The sequence below is a fragment of the Eptatretus burgeri genome, chromosome 4, assembly GCF_056783735.1.
Source record: "Eptatretus burgeri isolate ZD-2024b chromosome 4, Ebu_testis_v1, whole genome shotgun sequence".
In the NCBI taxonomy this organism is placed as follows: Eukaryota; Metazoa; Chordata; class Myxini; order Myxiniformes; family Myxinidae; genus Eptatretus; species Eptatretus burgeri.
In genome coordinates this window covers 17867084-17886452 of record NC_140964.1, presented here as the reverse complement: position 1 = coordinate 17886452, position 19369 = coordinate 17867084, and the positions used below count along the sequence as shown (strand labels likewise).

At 42.9% G+C, this 19369-nt stretch overlaps 1 protein-coding gene across 6 annotated transcripts in view; it reads left to right on the top strand.

Annotated features, from left to right (window-relative positions):
- Positions 1–19369, top strand: part of LOC147027562 (MAGUK p55 subfamily member 2-like) — a 745773-nt gene that overhangs the window by 541880 nt on the left and 184524 nt on the right. For all 6 annotated transcript variants that reach the window (XM_085877071.1, XM_085877072.1, XM_085877070.1 and 3 more), the window contains one exon: positions 4419–4550. In XM_085877071.1, the coding sequence (XP_085733197.1) occupies positions 4419–4550 (132 nt within the window). The remainder of the gene's footprint in view (positions 1–4418; positions 4551–19369) is intronic.

The following is a 19369-nucleotide window of genomic DNA, read 5'->3' as shown; positions in this document are numbered from 1 at the left end:
TGGAGCCCATGGAATGGGCCCCAATGGATAACTGAGGACCTTTTCCATGCTTATGTTGTATTTAAGAGCCAGCAATATCAATTGGCCAAACACATTCTGTTGTGCAACAACATTCTTAGTTTTTTTGTCTGTCCCTGTAACTTTAACTGACTTTGCGAGTGACGCAAATGTTTTGAGTTTCTGTTTCTTGATTGGTTCGTGGAAACTCTTTTCTTTCTTGATTAGCCTTTCTTTTACAAATGCTTCGTGTAATATCTTCCCACGATTGTCCGCTGATAGAAGATCCTGCTCAACTTCGGGTGGAGCTGGTACTCCTGATGACAGACAATAGAGGACATCTTTATCCTCGACATCAAAAGGGTTAATGAAGCTTGTGATGGCATCAACAACCTTGCGAACATCGGTTTCACTGCGGAGTATTTCTGAGGTCCTTGTATCCTTGTGTATTGAACATCCTTGACTCTCCATTCCTGTCAGTTCCATGGTGGCTTGGACATAACCTGTCCGCGAGTGTCTTGTCATACACCATCTGTAGCAAGCAGAATAGTTTCTGCTGAATCCAATAATTCCCCCGTGAGATTTTGCATGTCGATTGATGGTTTGTTCAATGGTAAGATCAACTGCGTTTCTCGATGACTGTACCTCGGATCTGTTCACACTGAATCCATTTAACCGCAAAAGCTCTTGAGCTCCAGGATGGGAACTGGGGAGGTTTAGGAGAGTCAGCATGTATACCATTGTATATCTTGCATAATTTGGTCGGTCATAGCTGAAAAACATGCGACACAGGTTTTGCAGACACCACAGATGAAGATCCAAATTGTTCTCTTTGGTTCCTCTGATAAACATCAAGACCAGCCATACTTTATCCATATAATCCAACCAGAACTGAGTGGTTTTCCCCATTTCTCCCTTGTGAACCTTTTCCTTGAAACTGTTGCAGAGCATCAGTAGTCGTGTGTAGCTATTGTTAGCCAGAGTTTCCGATAGATTCTCCTTACTTGGAATGAGTGATAAGCGTTGCAGGAGGCCTCTTGTTTCGTCTCCTATAATCTGCCCCTCTGATGTCTCGAAAGCCCTCAACAACAGACGCTCTAAGGCTTCAAGTGTTTGCCTGTGAACACGCAATGCTCTGTTGTAATGTTTACCGGACATCACCTTGTTAATGGACCCACTGGCGCAAATTCCAGCTTCCACTACTATTTCCTCAAAGCCACTGGACTGAAGCCGTTTTCCAAGAGCACCAAAATATGCACAGGTAGTGTGAAAAACACCCATCCTGACAATTACGTCTTCAAACAAACGGTTATTCTGCCATACAAGAGCATATGCTTTTTTTTGCCACCGCCAGATCAAACATCACGATTGTGTAGTGCTGGCCCACTTCTCTGGATGCTGCCTGGGAAAGTTTCAGGAGGTGTTGGACAGTGGCATTCTCAGTATCCGGGGCATTCACGGGAGCCATGTAGTCAACTGTGGATAACACATCCTTGTCATCTTTGCTCTTCGCTGTCATGGTTACCCAACCAGCCCATCCAGGTACCATCTGGGTCACGTTCTGCAGCAGTGCCCTGCAAAATACCCACACTATATCAGACCATTGGGCCCAAGTTTCTGTGTCTGTTTGTGGGGCATCACTGATGGATACTACAAGGGATGGTTCAGTCTTGGTATTGACAAAACATGGCTCTATCTCTTGAGGATTGTAAACCACTGAGCGCTGCTTGTTCTTGAGAACGGGAACTTGAATGCAAGAGGGGTTGCTGCAAGCATCTACAAGAACCTCCTGGATCATTATCCCATGGGCCGTGTGTGTTGTGCCAGTACCCGAAGGTGTTTCTTCGTTCAGGTCAAAATTGTCCCAGCATAGATGACTAACAACATTTCTGGCTGGCTGAATTGAAGGTGGAATAACGCCTTCTCTCTCCACTATGCTCTTACACATGGCCGTTTCCAGTTCCAGAAAACGAGACTAGGAAACACAGTGTCCATATCGATTCAATAGAGTGACTATTTCAGCACGACCAGTCAAATGCATTAGTGTCATACCCAGAAGAAGGTGTTTGGGCATTGTCCATTGCCCTCTTGTCAAAGCTTGGCAAATATCTTCAGCAAAGGAATCAACCAATCTGCTTCTTTTTGTTGACGCATCTGCAAATTTCTTTCCAGTAATCACCCAGGAGAGAAAATCTTGCAATTGAGTAGGTGGGTGGACAATTCCACGAAGTAAGAAGCTCAGTGAAGGTGGCCAAGGCATCTCTGTTGATTCTTCTTTGGAGCCAAGAATAAGTCTTCTTAGGAGTAGTGCTGCTTCTTCAAGGCGTTTCAGGTCGGATGCAGCAACCTCAAATGCAGACTCGATGGCCTGACCTTTTGGAACTTCCGTCGAATACACAAGTTCACTCCTGTAATTAGGTTGCCAAAACTGTATTTTGCTTCCAAATTTCTTTGTCAACTTTGCTTTTATCTTGTCAGTTTTGTAATTGACATTGTAAAATTCGGGGCTATTGCTCAACAAAAACTGCAAATATCGGTCCTTGAGCATTGTAACTCTTTCAACGTTAGCCCCATGGATAATGCTGTTCTCAACATCTTGGCAGACATGCTCAAATGCAGCTTCATGAGCATTCTGTTGTTCTACGACAGAAGTGTCCACATCAGTTTTTTTCATGCCGATCATCTGTGCGTGTATAATGCTTACGACACGACGGATGGTAGTGTGCCTCGCGGGCGATTAAATCAACATCTTGTACTTTCGCCAATATATTGGCATCTTTCATTTTCTCAGCGGCTGCTTTGCTTGACTCTTCTGCGCTACTTGTAACACACTTCACAAGCCTCTCTTCCTTCCCCTGTACCTTTTTACGTGATCTGTCACAGAAGAGACATTTGTTCGCAGGAAATAATATTGCAGCCAATTCTGAGGATCTGCGTCTCTTGGCGCTACATGGTACTTCATCATCTTCAACAGGACCCTTTATTTTGAGGAAGCGGGACGTGTTCATGAAATTTGTATAACACCATCTGTGCGCTCCGTGCACGTTTTTGTAGAAAGTTTTTGGTACCTCCATACAAATATCATCAAGCCTTTCACTGGCATTAGCTCTCTTCTGTCGCAGTTCCACTGTTTCTTCTATCTTCAAGAAACTAACATCTGAAAGTGGTCGAACTTTTTTATCTGAGGTGTGTTTCACATAGTGTATAATAAGGATAAGGATAAGCCTTCATGCAAATGTTTGGCTTCAGACCGTGAGCTGGCCTTTAATTTCAAGGGTTTTTCATCTGTTTTCTTCTTGTCGGCCATTGAAAAGTCTCATCTAAACTGAAATACAGAAATCAATAAACAACATCAATTCAACAATCTGTGAATACTACATGTATGATGGCAGTGAGCCAGTGAACAACAGAAATTATGCATAAGTTTTAAAGAAAAAACATCCACAAATGCCAAATTCCAAAATTAGGTCTAAAAACAGCCTGAACATGACTTTTTCGGAAATGACGTCACTGTGACGTCACTATAGCGGCGATCTTGGATGTAATTTTGAGATTTTCAGTTCAGACTTGACCCAACGGTAAAGTATGAGAAATTTCAGCGTCCGAGCCAAAGGGATAGTGAAGATATTTATGGAGACCAAATTCCTTATTTCGGAATGGAATATATTCAATAAACTGTATGATTTTACTACACAATGGCAACTCTTCAAAAAGTCAGGGAATGTTTGCAATCTGGAATCACAGCAACACCTAACGTGCAGGTGCTTGAAATACAAGGCAGGTTGCGCTGTTAAGAAATAACATGCACATAAGCAAAAGTTGTCATGGATGGAATCAACAGAACCTCGATCGAACCATGTCAACCATGATGGGAACTTAGGAGAAGTTGACATTCCAGGTGTTAACCCTTCGTCGGAGCAAAAGAGCAACTATTCGTGTTAATGCCTGAAGACAACAGCTTCTCTTTGCTCCCGATGGCAGTGAGTATTTTACAAATTGTGTTTGAATATTACACACATACCAAGTGCATGATTAAGACTAGTTATCCATTATACATCGGCTGAAGGGACATGTTTACAATACATCTCAAGTCCTTGATATACACAATTACCTAAAAAGATATCTCTCTCCCTCTCTCTACCTCACTCTCCCTCCCTCTCCCTCTCTCTCCCTCTCTCTCCCCCTCTCTCCCTCTCTCTCCTCTCTCTCTCCCTCTCTCTGCCTCTCTCTCCCTCTCTCTCTCTCTCCCTGCCTCTCTCTCCGTCTCTCTGCGTCTCTCTCCCTCTCTCTCCCTCTCTCTCCATCTCTCTCTCTCTCTCTCTCTCTCTCTCTGCGTCTCTCTCTCTCTCTCTCTCTCTCTCTCTCTCTCTCTCTCTCTCTCTCTCTCTCTCTCTCTCTCTCTCTCTCTCTCTCGTCCACAGATCTTTGTGAAATGCCACTTCAACTATGACCCAACAACAGACCACCTGATCCCCTGTCGAGAAGCGGGCCTGGCATTCAGTCAGGGTGAAGTGCTTCAAATTGTCTCCCTGGATGATCCCAGCTGGTGGCAGGTGAGATTATATCATCTTGCACGTTCAGTTGTAAGTGAGGCACCATGATGACATGTTTGCAAATACAAAAACGTTTTCAGAAAACAAGATTTGGCAACCTCAAGATTGAACTTTCAAACTTGTCTCTCTCTCCTCTAACTCCTGGTGACACCTTGTTAAATCTGTCTCTGGAGTATGCTCCCCTTCTATCCCTTTCCTCACACCAAATGTCATCACAGCTGACTCCAATCGTGAGTAGGCCAAATGCCTCAATTCTGTACGTGCTTACACATCTTGTGTCCTCAACCCCTTGATTTCTGTACCCACCCGACCCAGTCCCACCCAACTACTCCTGGAATTTGCATAATTTGCAACTGAGAAAGCAGAGAAGTTTCTGGCAACCCTTCACTTTGATTTTGCAACTGAAACGGACAGCATCAGCTCAAGTGTTATAAAAAAAACCTCTGCTGCTCTTGCACATCCTATTTCTGCTCTGTTCACCCCCATCACTTACCCTCGACCATCTTCCATCTATTTGGAAATCAGACATCATCATCACATTATATAAATAAGGTGTACAAAAACGGATCCGATTAACTATAGACTTCTCAGCTTACTTCCAATCATCAGCAAGGTCATGGAATCCTTCATCGTAGTTGACATCAAATCATTCCTTTTCTCCAACAACCTCATTTCAGATCAGGACATCAGATTTCAACCAGGTCACTCTCCCATGGATGTGCTGCTTCTACTCTTCCAAACAATGGATAGAGGCCCTCAATGTCAGACATGAGATCAGGGCCATCTCTCTGACTGACTTCCTCTACTTCCTCTGGCATACTGACTTCCTCTACTCTGGAGCCAATTTACGGCTCTCATTGCAATCCTGTTAAGAAACAATGCACACATAAGCAACGTGCACAGAATCCATCTTGTGAGTGCCCCCAAGGTAGTGTTCTAGGTCCCATCCTATCCCTAATCTTCCTCAACGATCTCTCTGACTCTGGAAAATTCTCCATGTCTCTTTGCTAATGACTCCACTCTCTGCCATAACATCCTGCATCCTTCAGATAGGCAGGTAGTATCCTCCTCACACTCTAAAGACCTTGATAGAACCAAAAACTGGTAAAACACTTGGAATATGTTTTTCAATCCTGGCAAATCTCATACATTCACTCTATCTCTCCAAAAAGACCATCTGAAAAACCCTCCCATCTACTTTCTTGACACTCCTATTGAATAAGTTCACTCACTCAAACTTATGGACCTCACATTGAGCCATTATCTTTCTTGGGAAAATCATACTTCTCAGTTGATCTCCAAAGCCAGCTGCCAATTGGGCACCCTCTGTCGTGTAAAGTCCTTCCTTGGCACACCTGAGTGATTATCCATCTACAAGGCCTTCATCTGCAGCTTGATGGAGTACTGCTCTTCCTCCTGGGCTGGCTCCCCTACCTCACACCTTTATCAACTGGATGCCATGGAAACCAGAGCCTTCAATATCATTGGAATGTCTCGTGATTAAGATGAGTCGATGGGCTTATCAATTTTACATCGCAGATAGGATTGTGGTCTCTGACTTCTTCCACCCCCTTTCTGGTCTTGCACCCTCTGCTCTTTCCATGCTTTGCCTCCCCCCCCCCCTTTCCACTGCCACTCGGTGTCTTTCGGGCACACGTGGTCTGCCAGTAACCCCTTTCTGGTGAAACTCCCAACATCCAAGACAGCTGTTCACCACCATCTCAGATCATTCCCAATCAAAAACCATGATGTTTTCTACCCCTGTAAACCCTCCCCAAGCCCACCTCTTTCCAAGTTTCCAGTTTTTCCTTTCTGAGAGCTTTCCGCTGTATCGATATTGTCCACCCGGTGAGTCCTCCCCTCGCCCTTTTTCTTCCCAGCCACGTTTCTTAGTTCTCCAAGTCTCCCTCTATCTTGTCCATCCACCCTGTCATTGGTGTTTCTCCCCTCTCTTTCTCCTGATCTTTTAGTTCTGTTATGGCCTGATTCATTTCATGTTCTCGCCCCTCCCTAAGCCTCAATTTTACATGCCAAAAAAAATTAAAGCTCAGTGGCGTAATGGTCAGAGCGTAATGGGTCTAATGACCTCCTCTTGCGCTGAACTTCCCCATAAGATAACTCACATTAGTATAACTGGCAAATTAAATTGGAATACCGAAGTCAGCAGCACATCACATTATTACTGAGGATGTGACAAAATGTGTGCTCTGCTTGCTTACAGAGGAGAATGCATGAGAATGTTGCACCGGATGTTAAATGCAATGTTCATGCCCTGTTAAAGTCCTGTGATCAGGAAGCTTTGCCTCACCTCGAATATTCACTTTATTTCATGAGACTTCCAATTTTTCCCCAAATTGAAAATGTGGCTTTGAGGAAGATGTTTGTATCATGAAAATATGAAGGGATTTCCCGAGGCATGATATTTCTGTTGATATACCAATATTTGATGTCACATGATCACACATACAATAAACAACTTCATGATCCATAATTTTATGAGAATTGCGAAATTCTGGGGAAACTTATTAAACTGGTTGTGAATCTGGCGCCCCTCCCAACCCCGGGAACAGGTGCCCAGGGGCAAATTCCCCCCTTTGCACCCGCCTCAGTACGCCACTGAGTGCAAGGCCTCCATGGAGGCCGAGCACACCTTCGATCAACTCTGCGAATGACCGTACTTGCGGCAATTTAACTACAAACTACATCAGAGCCAAGAGTGCGCATTGCACCCCGAACAATGTCAAAAGCGTGTGTTATCAAGATTATAAATCCTTTCCTTTCGTATGCAGTATGTGACTCCAAGTAGCATCATTCGCTGGGGGTGCAGCTGTGCCGCTGATGCAATATCCCTTGTAGGTTAGAGCAGGAATTTGGAACTTAGCCAGGGTACCGGCAAGAGCTCTCCTACTCTTCATGAACGATACCATGGAATATTAAACATACATGAACTAAAACTAGCAGATGGGACATCCAGTTTAATGTCCTCAGCATGGGTCACCCATCCAAGGGACAGCACACAAATTAATGCCTCACCCTGACTGTAAAATAAGATGACATTTTAAAGTCAGGCATAGATTTGAGCCCAGACTACTCAGCTCATAGGTGAGTGTGCATACTTCTTGGCCATCCTCCCAGTGCTAAAATTAGAATTACCCAAATTTAATTCCTCAGGGGTTGTCGATTAAACCAAATCAGTTGGCGTGGGAAGAATGGCAGGCAGAAATGCACACAGACGTCAGGAAATAAGCATACACTTTAATAAGGGCACAAGACAACAAATATGAAATCCCACGACAAAGATTCAATGAATAAATAATAACACTCAACAGTACAAAGAAAGTAAAATCCCTAAGGGCGCAACAAACAATGACCGTGCACACAAAGACCAGGTGATATAGAGATCACAGGTAGAAAAAGTTCCAGGCTTACACCAGCAGAAGCAGCAGCCTGTCGAGTCAGATGGTGCGCATACTCAGCTGAGCCCCGTAGTCTCTGAGAGTAACTCTCTTTACACTCTCAACTTTTCCGAGATCATTAAACACGAAAAGAATGCCCCCTTCTCCACTCCCTCCATAATGAAGCAGGTAGTCAGCCCTCCTCGCCAATCATGGGCTGTCCCATGTGTAGCGACAGGTCCAATCGGCAGTGCCAACCCCAAACCGATCGGTGCTGTTGTCGTTGAGGAGCATGATCCAATGGTATGTCGCCTTCCTCATCGCCATTTCAGCGGTCATGTTGGAGGACCAGGTTTCCTCCTCTTCTCCAGGGCACAAGGTGAGGAGGGAAATGCGCAACCACGCTGTGGCATGGACCGTGATATTCCCAAGGCGTATTTTCTCGCTTGACCCCCACCCAGTTTGGCATTGAAGACATGTGATAAGACATTCTTATCCCAATATAACCGCGAAAGATTACAACCCTGTCTCCGAGCAGAGGACGAGCAAACAAAATGTCGTAATCCCTATATGCACGTCCTTAATACAGCGTTGACAGTCTTATCAAATGTACGTATGCAAATGGAGTCTTTAATTTAATTATAATAACTGACCCCCCACCTCCCAAACAAAATTAACGCAACCCTCTACCTTGGATCTAAGTCTCCTCACAAGGTCAACCAAGGACAAGCCTTGCTGCTTAAACATTAATTCTGTAATTATCTTAGCAAATAAATTAATTGAATCTGTGGAAGATGAGGCTGTCTCTAACCTGTCTTACCTCATTTAAACTTACCGTCCGATCACATGGTTTAAATTTCTCCGGATGTCCATCCATTTAAAATGTTTTAGCTCCCCCGTCTCCCTTCAGGTCTTTTAGTCCCCGTCCTCTGCAGGTCTTGTCCACGTGTTCCTGGGGTGTGGAGAGAAGATGGCACAAACACACACAAAAACCCCACAGGCCTACATTCGCAACAATTTAATGTTTTCCAAACAAACCCATGTTTCTAATTGACCATGTGGATGTCACTTGCTCCAGCCGGTCATCTGAGCCCAAATCTCAATTTCTTATTGACTCAAACCAACTACTATACACGGTCTGTGTGTGGTTGAGAGGGTGTTGGGGGATATCTCAGCTATGAGACAGCCTGCACGTTCCCACTACGCAAAAACAAAATATGTTCTAGATTTTTAATTTCACATTTTTAGACATTTTAACCCTTTGCACTCAGTCCACGTGGTAGCCCTCATGGCCACTCTTGCTTCTCACTCATGCCAATTGTCTGAATCACCTGCACACCCCTGAAGCAAAGTCGGGCGAATTATGGCACTGGGAAAAGGTCAATTTCATCCACACCTTTTTTCCAAATTCGCACTGGGGAGGTTGTTCAATACTCAGCTGTCTGTTGCAACTATACTTCCACAATTCCAAAAAGCAATTTCTATCATGGCCCTTGTCCCCCCCACCCCCAAAAAAAAAGATGAAAAAGAAGAAGAAGCACTTTATAAGACTGGGATCTTCCCACATACCATGCACAATCAACACACCTGGTGTTATTTTAACAGCACAACAGGGGCTCAAACTCAGGACCAAAAGATCATAAGCCAACCACCTCAACTGTGAAACCAACAGTCAGCTCCCGAACGAAGGGCCAATTAAATTTCAGCGGTATATCTGTGGAAGTGTATGTGGGGCCCTCTCGGCCTCACCAAAACATGCTTTCAATATATAAACATAATGTTCCACCGATGCTTTGGTTAGTCGTCCAGTGTCAATTTCGACAAGTGGTTTACGCGGGGAACTGCATCCATCTCTCAGCCCAGCATGGTGGGTCATTATGTGCTGGGCTATGCTGGAGCTTCAGGGAGAGGTTGTTGAACCACCTGCCTGGACAATTCTCTCCCTCGGTCCTTTTTTTGCCTTGGTTGTACTGCCACCAAGGCATGGCATGGCCACAACTCCCCCGAGTGACCCTCCAATCCACACCTTCTCCAACACCCAGGAGACTTGCCACCCACCGGTATCAGCTTAAAACCAAAGCTTGGGTTGCACCCCAATGGACTTGGGGTCCCCCACAGCACTGTCACTTGGCTCCCTGTGCACCTTATCCCAAGTCAAATATGTGACCGGGCCACATTTCCAAACTCAACACGACAGTCCCCTTGCTGACTGGCCCATCCAGTTGACCCCCATCTTCCCACCTCCCCATTCCCCCCCCCATCCAAATCCAGCCTGGGGACCAAGTCCCTGCAAGGCTGTTTCAATAACATTTTTCAGCCTCTGGTACACAATCATAGCTGCATACAATGGCCCCATGGTCGTCTTGCCCTTGTTCTCAGCCCCGCAGCTGCTTCTGGTCTTAAGCCTCCCACTCAACTCGAGCACCACTCCTTCTCCCATTACCACGAGTGGCCAGCTGCTCGTGACTCTCAGCACCGACACATAAACACCACAAAAAAACCCATTAAAACGCGCAGGCAATTGGGGATCTGGCTGAACCCTCTCCACATTGACCTGCTGTCATGGGGCTACGCAATTCTCTGACCCCCCTCCCCGTCGGAGTTAACCCAATCCCCACAAGTGCCGAGTCAACAAGTGTGAGCATCAACTCGACTATGTCGTCGTCGAACCGAGCATCCCAGTTCACGATACAACTGCTGCCAGCACCAAGCCGAACTCCCCCAGCAAGTGCCAGAGTGCACACCTCCGGTGTCTGCTCACACACCAAAACATAACAGTTTACTGTAGTATATTGATCAGATAACATAATTTTGGGATCTTGTTCCTGAAATGTGTCGGAAATCCCAAAAATAACAGGGACGTTGTCCATTGCTTCAGTGTTTGCATCGTGTGTGCATTCTCTACCTGCGATGATGAACCTCATCTTACGAGCATTGCTGTGAATTTTAGGGATACATTAAATAAATGGTTTAGTGATGGTGCTTCTCCGGATCTCACAACACTCTCACAACCTTTGAGCGATTTACATTGTGCTGTATCAAGTCTATTTTATTATCATGACATATTTAGGTCTTCGGAGATCCAATCTGCAAGCATAATTCTTCCCAAAGTGTTTGAAAGTGCTGCGGAATGTTTTCATACAAACACGGTATTACTACTTGCCTTGTTCATCGGAGCAATAACATCGAGTGTTTGAAGCTGTTTCAAATAATCGTGCGTCTCTCGATTGGCTAAAAGTACCTTCACATTCTTGACTTGAACTTTTATTTTCAAATCAATAACTCTCACTTTCTTTCCCCCATATATATTTCTTCGAACCCTACAAACCATTTGTATGTTTGGTATTTTTGTGTTTATCAATTTTCTTTCTTATCCATTCACTCATTCCTATAGTTCTGAGCTGCATTGCTTCATTCCAGTTAATCCTTTTGTGACGCACAAGGAACGTTAGAGCAGGAGGAGGCCATTCGGTACATCATGCCTGTGCTGCACCAACCCAAGTATCCATCACCCATCCACACACAAGCTACCTACAATTCCTGCCAATATCCCCACACCCCCTCTATCTCCAAAGCATCCAGGTACCGATCTCATTCCCATTTAAATCTCCTCCACTCCCTGTTGTTGACTCTGCCTGTCATCCTTCCGAGGTCGTCAAAATGAGTGCCAGCTTGCTGGTATCCTGTGTCGGAGTGGCAACCTGTCCAGGATTGTGCCCAATAGCCAAGGAGACTGTTTCGGCAGCACCGATGCTCTGCACAGAGTATGGTCCCAACGGATGGATGGATAGGCAACGAACAGCTCTGTATAGTCAAAACAAAAAACCTGGGTTACGTTCATGAAGCAAAAACGTACCTCATGCTTATAATTCAAAATGCCCCACGACACTGGAAAATGTGGGGATCGGAATACTGGACTGTAAATGGGAGAGAGTTGTGATACCCTCCCCCACCTGAAGGTGGCACGACACGATACGCATTTACATAGAGAATTTGCTTCTCCCCCCACAACCCCACCATCCTCCCAAGACCACCGGCAAATATAAAAACACCCCTATACATTAATTGGGGTCATGCTGATCCTCTGTAACAAGTCTGGATGTAATTGGCCCAGAACTGCAGGAGGAGTAGCGCGACAAACAAACAAACAAACACACACACAAGCACCGGTCCATGAATTATCGTGAGGATGCCTCTCCAAATACCTGTACAGCATTAACATCACCTCGTTTGATTTTTTTTGGGAATTTATCCCCCATTAAAAATGGATACAACCTAAAACCTTACTATAGCTTTACGCAAAGCCGCTTGGCACCGTGTTGTTTGATCACCCCCTGTATCGACGCACGGTGTTCACTGCAGCACCCTCATCCACTGCACTCGTTCTCTCTGGAATTCGGTCATTCTGTTAATGTGTATAATAAATTAATTTTGGGAAACCTCATTCATTGCATAATTTATGTTATTGATTGTGGGTCGAGAGCCTGCAGGAAATGGCTATGATCTGTTAAAACTTGTTTTACCTCTTCTGGGTGTTTTATCAGGAAAGTTATTCAGAGGGAAGTAAACCTCAGAGCAGCAATACGATGGAGAGATATCAGAAGCAAGTCCACACCATCGACCAGCCTTACCATTTTCTGTCCATCAAACTCATTGGTCCTCGTGATGGCTTTGGGCAGTGTAGATTAAACAACACTTTATCACAGCAATCCACGAGTCAGCCAGCTCCCAGGCTTAATCACTCGACACTAACTTGGCTGCTCAATCCTGATGAACTATCTGTTATGCTTCTGGAAGCGTGGATTTCCGACAGATGGTATGTGCAGTTTTACTGGCACAGCAGCATGTTGCAGCTGCTGAGTGCAACTCAAGTTCCCAACAGTAACAGCCACGAGCAGGCAAAGGTCCAGCTCTGTGGATCTATCAGCTGTTTCTGTCCTAAACAGCTGGTGTTCTGTTTATTTTTTTTTTTTTTGGCCATAATCCAGTTCTCAAAGTCACAAGGGAGATGAGGAAGCTCTCCAATGTTCTTGTTTTGGTTTGTGGGCATGAACAATCCCATGACGATTTGTTAGCAGTAAGCCTTCTGTGCAAGACATGTTTAGTTTCTCTAGTGTCTCAGCTTGACAGAGTTGGTTGTATATAATTATTTATTGATCCGTGTAACCCAAGGACATCAAAAGATATTAGTGTACTTTGACATTGATTGGTGCATTTATAAACAATGGAGAGATCAAAACAATATACTGTACCATATTGGTTTTAAACTTGGGATCCCACTCTCTTCTCGTAAGTGCACATTTGGGAGCCACCAAACCGGCCAAGCTAAACAATGGAGGATATGAACAGGGCATTTGGTGAGGTATGGTAACCACCATGGGAAGCTAGGAGAACCTGACATTTTGGTCGTTAACCCTTCGTCAGACAAAAAAAACAAAAAAAACAAAGGGCTAATGCCCGAAATGTCAGCTTCTTCTTGCTTCCCATGGTAGCTTGCATACCTCAATCAATGTTTTGTTCATTTTATCCATTGTTCTATCCATTGACTGACACAGATTAACACTAGCCTTCACCAGCAAGACTAGTTCTTCATTCTACACCAGGCCAAAATAAACTTTGGCCTGATTGGCACGGTCTTCAAAAGGACAGACCTTTTCTCACATGATCTTCATTTTCCTGTGGTACCACAAATATAATCCTTGCATTGAAAAGTTTTAACTTTCACTACAAAGTCATGCTTTATTAACGACACTCTGAGCCATAAAAACTGAACATGCAGAATTGATAATGTCGTTGTTGAAGGACTGTTCCAGCATTCATTCCAAGTGCATTTTTTGACACGAGGGATGTGCAGAATACCTACTTATTGCAAGTTTCCACCTAACGTAGTAATGCCTCATGCAAAAATCATTCAGCATGTGCAATTCATGCACCCTTACGTTTTTATAGGTGACATGTAGCATTTTGAGCAAATTCGAAAGTCTTTCTGAAACACGAGCATGTGGATGATCTAAACAACACACTGGTTGTATTCTTCAACAATCAATTACAATGCCACATCCGTCAGAAAATGAGATGGATCAAATAATTCAACATCTTCAAGCAGCATCTTCCATTAGCCATGTTGCAAGGATCTTCAACATGAGGAGAGGAACTGTTTTTGACCTCAGAAGACGTTATCAAGCCACTGGATCAACAAGAGATATGCCTGGAAGTGGACGTCCCGAGATAACGACTCCCATTCAGGACCGATACATTAACATGACCTTTGTAGGCAATAGGTTTCAAACTGCTCAGAGTACTGCAAACACACTCCCGTGACCTCACACGATAAGTGTCAACACCGTCTTGAGGCATCTCCATGATGCGGTGATCTGTGCTCGTCGTCCTGTTCAGCATCCACAACTTGCACCACGGCACATACAAGCAAGCTTGCAGTGGCCAAAACAAGCAAGTCCAATGGATAAGACAATGGGAAAGTATTATGTTCAGTGACAAATTCAGGTTTTCACTTGAAGGCATGATGGCCATGCACGTGCATGGGTCTGTGGAAGACGCCGTGAGCAATATGCCCCAGTCTGTGTCTAGGATGCCACAAATTTTGGACGTGGAAGTGTCATGATGTGGGATGGTATTACTGAAAACTTTCTCACCAACTTGATCCATAGACATCGCAATCTGACCGCACATTGATACATTTATGAAATCTTGCTGTAACATATGTTGCCATCCCTTCAACAACATGCTCCAAGAGACATCTTTATGCACGATAATGCTCCTGCTCACAGAGCCATTCGAACAAGGAACGTTCTTGTCAGTGCCAACATCGTGTAATTATTCAGCATTTATCTCTGTCAGACGTCTGCACCTCATACGTGTCCCATGATGTCACCTTAATAAATCGCATCAACAAGAATCGCGTGTTCAGTTTTTCATGGCAGAGTGTATTCATTGCAAAACTGTAAAAGTCCGAGTGAAATATAAATGTGTTCTCGGCATAAATTTTCTAACCCGGTATCTCTTTTCCCCTTTATTCCATTCACCTTCCACGAGCATTCGTTACGACCATATAACCATTTCAAATGCATTTGTTCTCTCATTGATCATACGTTTTTTCTGTTTTCCAACAGAGACACTTTCTCAAGCATTTGCTTTTTCTTTGAAGGTTTGGACCCAACTTTTTGTCAGCTGTGTTTTGCCTTCCTTGTTTTATTGTGTGTGCATCACCTTTCGCTGTTATTTCACAAGTTCGACCATTGTATTGAGTTTTAATGTGCTCCTTATATATCTATATATATATATATATATATATATATATATATATATATATATATATATATATATATATATATATATATATATATATATATATATATATATATATATATATATATATATATATATATATATATATATATATATATATGAGCCTGGTGTTGGCGCAGTGGTTAGGGCAGCGGCTTGGGATCCAAGAGGTCCTGAGTTCGAGCCCCGTTGGGCCACTGAATTAATACACCAGGGGGTTGACTCAGCCTGTCATCCTTCCGAGGTCGGCGAAATGAGTACCAGTATACTGGGCCGGTGTATACCCCGGTTAAAATAGGTGTACCTTATCCCTGTGTCGTAAGAGGCGACCAGGGTTGCGTCAGGAAGGGCATCTGGCGTAAAACATGTGCCAAATCACTATGCGGATCATACGGATGATCCGCTGTGGCGACCCCTAACGGGAGCAGCCGAAAGAAGAAGAAGAAGATATATATATATATATATATATATATATATATATATATATATATATATATATATATATATATATATATATATATATATATATATATACACATATATAAAATATCACATTCAATGTATTGAGTTTTAATGTGCTCCATAGATATATATATATATATATATATATATATATATATATATATATATATATATATATATATATATATATATATATATATATATATATAAAATATAACATTCAATGTATTGAGTTTTAATGTGCTCCTTTTATACATATATATAATATTCAATGTATTGAGTTTTAATGTGCTCCATATATATATATATATATATATATATATATATATATATATATATATATATATATATATATATATATATATATATATATAAAATATATATATATATATATATATATATATATAGAAAAAAAAATATATATATATATAGAAAAAAAATATATATATATATATATAGAAAAATATATATATATATTTTTTTTTTTACTCTTTTATTGGGATAACCATTGGCTCGTTAAATAGACTGGAACACGTTCTCAATGCACAGCGAGTTTATTTGTAGAAAACTGAGAAAAGAAGTGAAAGTAGTGGATAGGTTTTTTTTTTTACAAAAACTAAAGAGTTCATAGAACACCTTACCTCATGCTGTCTTGACAAACCAGGATATGGGCTGGGTCTACGAGGGGCAAATTTGATTGGTTGTGATGATGTAAAATGCCGTAATATTTTGTTCAAGTACTGCGAAACGAAAGGGTTTTGAAAGTGTCAAAAAGACAATTTTGTGTTCTACAAAATCCAAGTATATAATTCAGTTGAAATAAAATATAGATTTTAAAGGTCGTAGAAAAAAAAAATTCCAGAAGTTTACCGCCATTGATGAAGTGTCTTTTTCCACCACCTTATTTAACACGTTACATTCGTTATTTTTGTGGCTGTTGTTTGTGTTCTTTATGACATCCTTAAAAATAGGAACTTTCCTGCTTGGAATGATTTTCAATTTTGGTTGACTGCCAGACAGGCCGACAGAGCAAAATATTATCTTACCTCTGCGCAAGTGTGATCGGGACAATTCAGAGCAAAAGTACTGCTAAGCTACAGGTTAGTTTTCCAATTCATGTTCCAATTCAAGTAAAAAATATAACATTCAATTTAAATTAAGTTGTTCCTCGATCATAAACTGACTTCCCAGGTCAAAAAACCAGTAAAGACCAGTAGCTTACTGGTCAACTGGTACCAGTTGAAAACCAGTAGCCAACTGGTACCAGTAAAGCCAGTTGGTTTCTTACTGGTTTTAATATGGAAATTGGAATAGAGTGACATATTACCAGTTGAAATACAATTATATTTAACTAACTGGTATCAACTGGGACCAGTACATTGTAACTGGTATCAACTGGGAGACCAGTACATTGTAACTGGTATCAACTGGGAGACCAGTACATTGCAACTGGTATCAACTGGAACCAGTAAGACTTTAACTGGTACAAATATGAGCTACTGGTTTTTTCAACTGGGAAATTGGAATTCTGACTGAATTTAACTGGTACCAGTTGAAACCAATAGAGACCAGTTAAAGACCAATTAGAACCAATAGAGACCAGTTGAAAATGTGTACTGGTTTTAACTGGTTTTTCGACCTGGGTTTGAAGACAGAAGGACAGACAGACAGACAAATTGAACCAATTCGACCTCGCTTTTCACTTCACACGTGCGGGGTAAAGACATTATGTGGAAGGGGGATACCATAGCTCGACTGTGGTAAGCGTTGTGTGGTCCGTGTGTTTTGAGTAGGTTAGCTTGTCATGTAACAGGGATCTGTTGCAGTATTTTGTTTGTTCCATGTGATGCTGAGGAGGCAGCGTATGTAATTTAAAGACAGATTCATTAATTATGTGTGCGTAAATACCTCTTCAAGGTGGGGCTTGGTGTGTACTTCCCATTGCAGAAGCACACATGTACAACTAGGCCAATTACAGTCTCTCTGGCCAGTGTGTGCCAGTCATAGTGGTGCAGTGGGCTGTAGTACCCAGAAGAAAAGGTGTACTATTATTTTTATTAGGGTTGCCCCTGTGGTTGGGACCGAAGAGGGAGACTCCACCTTGGAGGAGGAGGAGAACTCATTTCTGACCAGGGAGTTCATGTGAGAGCCAATGAGAGGCTTGTGAGGGCAAGAGCCATATGAGACCAGAGTCTCTCAGTGCCAATGAGACCAGAGTGAGAGGAGACCTCCTGACCAACGGTGTGCACGATTTTCAAACAGGAGACCAGTAAGAGTCAATGAGAGAGAGAACTGAAGACTGTGAGCACTTGAGAGTAGGAGACAAAGGAGTCCACCAAATAGTCCGTGAGGGTGTATATGAGAGTCGAGACCAGAGAGTCCACCAGGACTGGTCCAAGAGGTGCTCATGTGGAAAGGACAAAAGGGGACCACATAGCCTGGTTGAAGGCCTGGCCTCCCCATCGCTGGTTTTTGACTTTGTCTGGGGACCATCGCTATTGGCTCTCGTCATGCACCTGGTCTTTAAAGCTTGTTAAAAAATGTAGCTTGTTCAACTCGACATCTTGAACAGACAAGCGCTTTAAATTAGCATTCAAAAATTTTAAAATGGTGTCGGACAGACGATCCCACCCACCACATGGATCCACAGTGCATCGCTGAGTTCAACATTTTAATACAAATTACTTTTCACAAACTGAATTGACAGAGTTTCATGAAATACCAGGAAAAGTCTAAATTTGAACAATACCAAAAATTAGTGAAATGAAAACATAAAATTAGTGATACTAAAACATTATTTGATAAATCATAACGTACAATCACATTCGGTTCAATCAAACGTCATCAAGTTCACTTCAGACATGAAAAATAATGTCCAACAACACATCGAGTGAATCTATAGCATTCACCACTGGCTTTCCTGGGCTTTTCTTTCCAATCTTAGAAAATAGATACAAAGAGAAATAATTGGGAAAGAAGTAAAAAGTTGATGAAACAAGTGCTTTAAAAAAAATAATTTTGAATACCTTGTTGAGGTTTGTGTGCGAGCGAACACAAAACGCACATCAAGGGGGGCATGAGACAAGAGGGGTGGGAGGGGGAAGGACAAAACAGTGGGGAACAGAGACATTCGGAGATCTGTGGAAGGGAGAGGGATGGGACGGGGAACATGGGGAATACAAGATGGACATTACAGGGACTTTCAGGAAGGAAAGCAGGGAATTTGAAGGAGGTGGGCTTGGGTGGATTATCGGGGGTGGAAAAGATCGAGGATTTGGATGGGCATGATAAGAGGTGGTGGTGAAAAGCTGTTTTGAAGGCCTGGAGGGAAGAATGGGATTGAATAGAGTGAGGGAGTTTCTTCCAAAGGCGGCAAAAAAGAGGAATGAAAGAGTGAAGGTGAGCGCTGATTCATGATTTTGGTATTTTTTACCAGAAGGGGGTTGTTGGTGGACCTTGAGCGCCCTGTGGAAATATGGTGGGGACAAATCGCAGAGAGAGCAGGTGGGGGGGGCGAGGCTGGAGAGGAGACGGTAGAAGACAGAAAGACCACTGACCAGCCTGCGGTGAGAGAGTGGAGAGGCCCAAAGACTCAGCCTCATCGCGGGAGATGCCAATGATCCGAAATGCCTTGGTTTCCACAGCGTGAAGCCGATA